General features: G+C 42.1%; 3 protein-coding genes across 3 annotated transcripts in view; 2 read left to right on the forward strand and 1 right to left on the reverse strand.

Annotated features, from left to right (window-relative positions):
- LOC131886578 (aarF domain-containing protein kinase 1-like) overlaps window positions 1-1,980 on the forward strand; it is a gene marked incomplete at its 5' end in the record, with an annotated part of 2,216 nt that extends 236 nt beyond the window's left edge. Inside the window, 4 exon segments of the mRNA XM_059234950.1 lie at window positions 55-727; window positions 1,023-1,225; window positions 1,299-1,496; window positions 1,577-1,980. Coding sequence (XP_059090933.1) covers window positions 55-727; window positions 1,023-1,225; window positions 1,299-1,496; window positions 1,577-1,924 — 1,422 coding nt within the window. The 3' untranslated portion in view covers window positions 1,925-1,980.
- A 9-nt stretch (window positions 1,981-1,989) lies between these two features.
- On the reverse strand, window positions 1,990-3,701 carry LOC131886579 (uncharacterized). The gene is made up of 3 exons (XM_059234951.1): window positions 3,295-3,701; window positions 2,579-3,205; window positions 1,990-2,504 (listed from the first exon to the last, which is right to left on the reverse strand). Exons 1-3 carry the CDS (start codon window positions 3,598-3,600, stop codon window positions 1,998-2,000), a joined length of 1,440 nt encoding a protein of 479 aa, XP_059090934.1. The 5' UTR covers window positions 3,601-3,701; the 3' UTR covers window positions 1,990-1,997.
- A 1,298-nt stretch (window positions 3,702-4,999) lies between these two features.
- Window positions 5,000-6,800, forward strand: LOC131886201 (proton-coupled folate transporter-like). Its single transcript, XM_059234463.1, has 3 exons — window positions 5,000-5,164; window positions 5,225-5,556; window positions 5,631-6,800. Exons 1-3 carry the CDS (start codon window positions 5,068-5,070, stop codon window positions 6,639-6,641), a joined length of 1,440 nt encoding a protein of 479 aa, XP_059090446.1. The 5' UTR covers window positions 5,000-5,067; the 3' UTR covers window positions 6,642-6,800.
- Window positions 6,801-9,024: the final 2,224 nt, after the last annotated feature.

Here is a 9,024-nt window from a genome sequence, read left to right on the forward strand (position 1 = left end):
GGGTCATGCCATTGCTTGCTGGCATTCATTCATGTTATTTTTTTGGGTGCATAGGTGGGCTCAATTGGCCTAGATTATAAGAAAAGTCTATTTGGACCGCAAGTGGATCTCGAATCGGCGGATTACGAGCAGATCAAAAGCCACTGTCATCAAAGGTCGGCTGACAAATTGCTCAAACTGTGCTGTGACAATGGCGGCTGTTTCATCAAGGTGGGTCAACACATCGGAGCCTTGGACTACCTCCTGCCCGAGGAATACGTGTCCACCCTCAAGATCTTGCATCATAAGGCCCCAGCCATGGCTATGCATGACGTGATGGCCGTTTTGCGAGAGGATTTGAAGACTGACCCCGCTCAAGTGTTTGTCGAATTTGACGAGGAGCCTTTGGGTACGGCGAGTTTGGCGCAAGTTCATCGAGCTCGACTCAAAGATGGCTCGGAAGTGGCGGTGAAAGTGCAGCATCGATACGTCAAGAACCACTCGTTTGTGGATATCACCACCATGGATATCCTCATTCGAACGGTCAAGTTGGTGTTTCCCGACTTTGAGTTCATGTGGTTGGCGGAGGAGATGAAGAAGAACTTGCCGTTGGAGTTGTCATTCACGGAGGAGGGCAAGAACGCAGAGAAGATCTCGATCCTGTTGGAGAAGTTCTCTTGGCTAAAGATTCCCGAGATTCATTGGGATCTGACGTCGGATCGAGTGATTGTTATGGAATATTGTCCAGGTACATATCCTAATGGATAGCATGTGAATGTTGCCTTCAATGTTGATGATTCCATTGCTTGACTAAAAATCATGGACAATAGCTGAGACGTCCATTTGTTCAAGTAATCCTGTAAACGGTTAAAAAAAATGGATTGGTAACAAACAAGCAACGATATTATTTGAAGATGAACAAAATGAAGAATAATGTTCCAATTCAATGTTGTAGTTGAAGTGTGAAATGTTACAATTTTATCCTACAAAGCCTTCCTGTGTAGATACAGGAATTATTGTTTATATTCAGTTTTGCTTAATAGGTGGGCATGTGAATGATCTTGAGTACATAAAAGCCAACAAAATTGATCCTCTGGACATATCCAAGAAGATTGGGCAGATGTACGCGGAAATGATCTTCCGTTACGGTTACGTTCATTGTGATCCTCATCCCGGTAATGTTTTAGTCCAGAAAGACGACAACGGAAATCCTCAGGTCGTGCTTTTGGATCACGGACTGTACACAGTGAGTCAAAGCTCTTTGTCCCAATCCGATTTCGAAGAAGAAGTGCACCTTTCTCTCTCTGCTTCATTCTTAGCAATTGACTCATGACTTCCGGAAGAACTACGCCGACTTCTGGCTCAGCATACTCAACGCCGATTTGGACGGTATCAAACAAAACGCAGACAAGTTGGGCGTGGGCCAACTGTACGGGTTATTCGCTTGTATGGTCTCGGGTCGATCATGGAGCTCCATTCAGAAAGGAATTGGAACCAACGAAAAAAGTTCAGCAGAAGTAAGTTCAGTTCCCTCGCCCATCCAGTATATCAGATTCGTCGACTTTTGCGACCTTGTCACTGCCTGCCTATCTTACAGAGCAAAGAGATCAAAGAGAATGCTCAAATGTACATCAAGCAAATTGCCGATGTACTAGCGTTCGTGAATCGACAGATGATCCTGTTGTTCAAGACCAATGACCTTCTCAGAGGAATCGAGCATTCGTTGGGCACACAAAACTCCATGGCTTCCTTTATTCAAATGTCTCGGGCGTGTTTCCGATGTTTGAGTGCAGAAGAGCGACGGCGATCAAGAACTCGGTGGGGTCGATTTCAGGTATCTTTGTGCTCCCAATGGCATCAGCTCAAGATCACATTTTATCAAGTGTTTTTATGGGCGTGGTGGTCTTCTTTAGGCCGAAAAGTGCGAGCGTTGACCTCATCTTAGCATCAAATTTAGAGAAATTGCTATGAATATGGAATAACACATACCATTATATTGTATTTCGTTCGTTCATAGATTAGACCTCTATTTCCTTGAGCGTACTGTAAAATCCGTCATGTCTAGTGGTGGATTCCAATATACAAAGTTGCAAGTTATTCACGGGTTGAACCCCAAAATCCATGTTCATATGGGCTTCATAGAGGTAAGAAGGTAAGTATTTGGAGTTCCGAACCCGGGTGATGGCCCGGTTTACTTTCATGACGGTCAAATGAGGCGTAAATTCGAATTTGTTCGTCACCTCCACATTCGGCGAGGTCTCGGAGATTTTGTTCTGGATGATGCTGATCAGCTCCCAAAACGCGTCCTCTGGTTCAGGATGAACTTTTCCGAATAAAACCCGTTGGCCGAAGGTATCCAAACCCGAAATTCGCAACTTGAGATCTTGCTTTTTGAAATCCTCGAGGATAGGAGTCATTTCCTCCACAAGAGTAATGGCTTCTTGAATCCCTGCATCAGATGATAGCTTAAGCATACCAATGGTCATGTGGAATAATCCGGACTTCATGCAACATTCTGACAATGCCTAAAAGATGAACATATAAGAGGCGAAGTCAACAACATTTTCAAGGAAGGTTGCAAAGTAGGGGAGATTGTTACCATTTCATAGCCCACGATGTGATCTTGCAACATTTTGGCTTGATGAACTATATTATTTTCTGTGATGCGAATGGACAGGAAATGGGTTGATCGATTCTCCATCGGGAAAGTATTCACAACCGTAGTGGAAAAGGAATTTCCTACGTTCACGGTTACATTGAAGTCCTCGGAATCCTCGCTATCACTATCGCTATTACTGTCACCTCCATTGTCAGACTCCTTCGCCGCATTCTCAGCCACGACTTTCTTACTCGTCTCCTCGTACTTTCGTCGCATCTTTTCCTGATGATCGTCATCAATCTGATCCATGAACTCCATGATACCCATTGTATTGCCGGTGGAGCCAAAGACGTGGTCCACGCGGGACTTGCGATCCCATACTTTGGTATCCCGGTATTTGAAGTACTGAATCCGATGTTGAGGAATGGCCAAAGCATCTTGTTCGGCGTTGGGCAAGTCGCACCAATTTGAGAATCTTGAGAATGGCTCCTCCACGATGCCCACGAAACGGTCGAGATAACCGATGGTGAAATGCTCACCGGGCATCATGGCATCCCATTGGATTCGACGGATCACTTCAATTGCCGTCTTCATTGACTTCTTTCCATTTGATCCATCTGAAGCCAGCTGGAATGTGGATGAAGACAATTATTGAAGATGCGAAGATGCAAACCACATGAACTTTTTGTCAGCTTTGTGGTGAGAATGGAACTTACGGTGTTCTTGGAGGCTTTCTTTTTGCGAGTCTCTCGGGTCACCAAGGGATCGGAAGACGATCCTTGGATATGAAAAAATTTACATTTTAGGCCTCGGGTGCACGAGCCCTTTTCGAAGAAAATGCAGGTACTATCAGAGACACTCGATTTTTCGGGCTCTGCTGATTCATCTGATAAGGTGGGTGCTTGGTCATCGAAAATCTTTTGATCACTAAGTGTAGCAGTCTCTTTGGGCAAGAAATATGAAAAGGCACTTTGAAAAGTTGTAGACAAATATGAATCTGACGTGGATGAATTCTCCTCCATGATATTTAGTTCTGCAAACTGGTTTTCGGCAGAGTTATTCTTTTTATGACGGCAAAAGTCACGAGACTGACTTCAAATAAGCTCAAAACACCCTTTATACCTTGTATCGTTATTAGTATAATGTACCCGTAAAATCATTGGCCAATCTCTCATAACCTGGTGCAATAGTCTAGCGATACGATTCTCCTTTCCCTTCAAGAGCGTTAAAGCGTTGCTATGTTTGAATGAGTCACGGCGACATGTACGGAGGAGGCGATAATGCAGTACATTTTGACGTCCCTCAACTAGAACTCCACACTGCTTACATTTGCGAGGAATGGTGCAATCGGTTCCGAAGATTTCTGCAATGTGAAGAAATGTGCGCTCTTAAGTAGTGAATATTTTTTTTCTAAATCAAGAACATGTATTGCATTACTATTGGTAGGCTTGATGTTCATACACACCCGAACTAATCAAGATTGATGAAGGGACATCAAATGTGAAAATTCGACATGACTTGTCAAACGACTTCGTGAAACCCATAAGTAATATCTTATTCTTTGGGCTTCCAGTTACAAACAAGGATCTAGTAAGAAGATTTTATGCCCCTCTAGCGCATAGTTAGCCTCATTTCCTTCTTGTGCACTTTACGCATGAGTTATGTAACTCGACGAAATGTCGTGAATTTAGGACTGAGACGATGATGTTGTTTAGCTGAATTGAATTGTTAACCAGGAGACCTGGAATGACAACATTATGCAGAATATTGCTTTGAAGAAATTAAGAGATATTTTGGGGCACTTTATGAAATTGGCGAATGAAGGGAAATAATTTCTAAATATGTTGGTAATGAATTGCTCTTCTATCAAAAAATTCAAAATATACTTACGCATTTTATAAGTTGCAAAAATTTCCACATTTCGTACCATTGCATACTTGAACAGATCAGATTGTCGTTGCTTACTAACTATGTAGTCGAACTTCGATTTAACGAATCTATATTGAACGATAAATTTCGACTTAACGATATTTTTGCAGCTCACCCAAAACTGTACATACTTCAAAGCAAGTCTCGATCTAACGATAAATTTCGATTTAGCGATATGCTCTCTCCGCTGGCGAACAATACCGTTAAATCGAACTTCGACTATATTCCCCAATTTCAATAACCACTTCTAGTGTACCAGATTGTCTTTGGAACTCATCCATGGCGGCATCAGGCAGGATTTGGTCAAAATCTTAAGCGAGGACTTTCATCGTTTATCCTTTTTACTCGTTTTAGCAAAAAGCAGCAAAAATTGACCAAAACACGCAATATACATTTTGCAACTTCTTCCCACCCCTAATTCTGATTCAACGACTGGCTGGAAAAGCTGTGTAGCTCAGATCATCAGGGAAAAACAAGTTTGGGGAAATTTCTGCCTTTGTCGTTTCAATTTAGTTTGATGACTCGATGAACAGACTCAACGACCACTGTTGTCTGCTTCAATGGACTGTTCTTGGAAAGGAAGAGTGCAATATGTTGTTACCAATATTACTCTGGAACCGGTCTACCTTTTGGCTTCCCTGGGTTTGGCGTTTCAAGGTGTTTCTTGACCTACATTTGGGAGCGACGAGTGTACTTTAATATTTAACAATTCAATAGGTCCTGAAAGTGAATTGAAGATCCAAAAATCTTGTCAAGTGGATTTTGGCTACACCTTGGAGACTTGCACAAACATCACTCAAAACAAACAAGTCCAAAGCGAGGTTCAAAGGCATGTAACCAACTTGGGTATTATCGCTAGTCAATTCCCCGTCAGCTTCATCAATCTCTTAGTCTGCATTTTGGCTTGCTCATGGTCGGATCGCAACGGCCGGAACTGGATGATTATTATGTCCATTTCCGGATTTCTCATCAAAGCCATCGTCCTTTTGATCAATACCATTTGGTGGTATGAACTCAACTCTTACTATCTGTTCCTTACATCCTTATCGGTAAGAAGGTGATTGTTTGTAAAACTAACACTCCAATTTGTTTCAACATCAACACGGCATATTTCATTTCAAAGGATTTGACCGGAAGCGGAGGATTATTCTTTGTCATTTGTAATTGCTACATGGCAGATATCACAGATCCTTCCACGAGGACCAAAAGGATTGCTTTCATATCAGGAATGTTTTCCTTGGGAGGAAAAGGTGGAGGTCTGCTCAGTGGATACGCCTTTGATAGCTTTGGTTTTCTCGGATGCTTCTTGCTCTCATGCGCCTCCATAACCGCTTCACTCCTTTACGTGGCCTTTGCCATTCCTGAGAGTCTTGAAACTCGAAATTGCAGACTCAAGACAATCTTGAGCGAAGAGGAATATCAGGAGTATCTTGGCCGACAAGAGGAAAAGCAAAGGTTCCCATTGCATCCAGTTCATATTAAGGATACTCTAGCCTCGGCCCTTAAAAAGCGAGAACATGGACTGCGAACTTACATCTTGATGATCATATTCTCCTTCTTGTTGGAGAACTTTATCAATCGAGGAGAGTTCTCTCATATCTATATGTATTTAAAGCGCACATTGGACTTTGAGTATTCCGATTATGCCAATTACGTGGCTTTTCTGGGAGGAATCGCTCTTTTCAGCAAATACATCTGCTTTCCAATCTTCATTGATGTGCTCCACTTTGACGATACCATCCTCATGCTCATCGACACAATTGGCACCGGAATTCAATCGGTGCTCGTTGCTTTAGCCACTCAAACATGGATGATTTACGTGGCTGCGTTTGCCGGCATCACGGATTCCTCCTCAAATGAGATTATGCGATCCTTGCTCTCCAAGCAAGTCCCTTTGGACGAGATTGGCAAGATCCTTGGATCCATCCGGATCTTTGGACTCATCATCCCCTACACTGCTGGACCGCTATTCGGATTTTTATACAGAGAAACCGTTGAAACCGCCCCCAATGCGTTCCTCTTTCTCATTGCTGCCATTTTCGGCCTTAGTGCCATGAATATGGCTTTCATCCGGCGAGGCATCGTGAAAATCGAGAAAATAAGAGCGATGGAGCTGAGAGCCGTGGAATCATAATTCATTTATTTCTTTTGATCATCACGATTCAAAGAGCCAATGAAAATCGTCTTTAAGTTTAATCTTTGGGGTATATCAGGCTTTCATTTCACTCACTCTATGTATCTCCCTGCATACATTTTGACGAATGATGAATAAAAATGCATTGAATAACTTGAACCACTTGTTCATCATCAAATGGAATGAAATTTACATTATCTTTGATACAACGTCACAGGTTTGGTGATTGAGGAAAGTTGCCGAAAAGTTGGCATTGGCTAATATTGGAAGCGCTTCCACAGAATTGGAATTGGTGGGGATCAACATATGCTCTACCTCCATTGGCTCATGATCGGTTTGACATTTTTTGTATTTTATAAGTACATGTATCTTTTTTTCTGTCCTGAAATTCTTTTATCCTTAAAGGTTTTTGATTAGTCATACTTGCAGGTTAGCCTATGATAATTGGGGAACAGATATCGCTAATTAAATCAAATACCAGTGTTTTAGCGTAAAATAAATATCACAATGTTACGAAAAAAACAGAAAGCAAATTAAAGAGGTCGCAATATCCAAGTGCTGCATTGTTGAAACGTTATCAATACATATTGTTCGATTTCTAAGTGAGGACAAGTTTTATAAAACATGTTTGAACCAAAAACTATTTTTTAAATGTGCTACTCTTCTTGTCACAACTTGTGACCTGACGTTCACTCCGATCAACCCGAGGTCTTAAAATACGTATCAACCTGGTCTGCAGCTACATAATGATTTTTTGCGGATATTCTCACCGCCACTGAGAATGAAATTCCCAGCAGTTCAAGACGAGCAACATTTTCATTTTACTTCACTTTTATTTTCATATATCATTTGATCGACCAACGAATTAGAGTTGGCAGATCAGGCTAGCCTTTGAACAACGGGTTGATCCGGAATTTTAGTCAAAAACTTGTCCAAGTCTAACTTAAATCATGCTACTGGATCAACGCCTACATAAGCCCTACGAATATTTGAGGGCAGCAAATTGAACAATGAAGGAGCCCGAGAAAGAAGAGAGTTAGACTTCATTGTTTTAACTAGCCTGGATTCTTGAGGGCTGGAAGGTGCTCTCAAAACGCACGTTAAGCCTCTACGGTCACTAGAATTGACCCTAAATCCTGGGTTGGGACAAAGCTCATGTATACTTTTGAAAACGTACAATATCAGATACCTTTCGTACCTTCTCTGATTACTGTACAATCCCAACCTTTCTAACCTCTCCCAATACGAGAGCTCTCTCATATCTTCAATGTTCCTAGTAAAACATCTTTGGACCTGCTCGAGCTTTTGCAAACCTGCTGAACTAATTGGGCCCAAATGGGCGAGGCATGTTCAAGATGCGGCTGAACAATCTACTTGTACAGAGTTAGCATCGTGATACTATCAATGGACTTAAATGTGCGATGTATCCAACCACACATTTGAAAAGCTTTAACCACCTTCAATTGGATATGTTCATCGAACTTTTCATTATCTTGGAGGCCTACACCTAAATTCTTCATGGACGAGACCTGCTGAATGCCTTTACCTTCATCATCTAATAGTGGAGTGTGTAATGGCGTCGACCTAAAGATCATTGAGGGGAATTTAATTCCATTCAAGGCCATATTACTCTCAGTAACCCAAGAGCAGACTAATTTTGAATCATCAGCATACGGAGCGATACTGACATCATTACTACTGGGCTTCTGAAGCGGAGCAATGAAGATGATGAAAGGGAGAGGACTCAAAATGGAGCCCTGAGGATCACGCGACTTGACATCATGTATGTCACGAAGGCATCCCTCAACCTTAACCTATTACTTTCTGCCACAAATGAAACTTCGTAACCAATTGAGAACCTTGCCCTGGATCCCAATCTCATGGAGCCTGTTAACTAACACGTCATGATTTACCTTGTCAAACGCCTTGGCAAAGTCAAAATAAACTACATCGACTGATTCATGGCTCTCCAGCCCTCAATAACCTGTTCTATATGTTCAATCAGTTGAGTAACCATGCTAAAATGTGCTCGGAACCCATGCTGGCCAGGAGGAAGGACTTCATGGGTATCAAGAAATTCAACAAGCTTGAATTTCATGATCTTCTCAAACACCTTCGCAATATTCAAAGTGATAGAAATCGGCCTCTACTTACTGGGGAGTGACTGTGATGTCAGTACCTCTTCCTATGCTGATGATACAAAATTGGTAGTTGGTAGGAATGGTCAGGATTCCGGTTGTCTGTCCTAGACCAAATTTATTCCTGGGTCGCTGCGAGTAACATGGCCTTGAATGGAATGAAATTTCGTTCAATGACCTTTGGGTCGACGCCATTAGACACTCCACTATTAGATGATGAAGGTAAGGACATTGAGCAGGTCTCA

This window comes from Tigriopus californicus, chromosome 9 (genome assembly GCF_007210705.1).
Source record: "Tigriopus californicus strain San Diego chromosome 9, Tcal_SD_v2.1, whole genome shotgun sequence".
In the NCBI taxonomy this organism is placed as follows: domain Eukaryota; kingdom Metazoa; phylum Arthropoda; class Copepoda; order Harpacticoida; family Harpacticidae; genus Tigriopus; species Tigriopus californicus.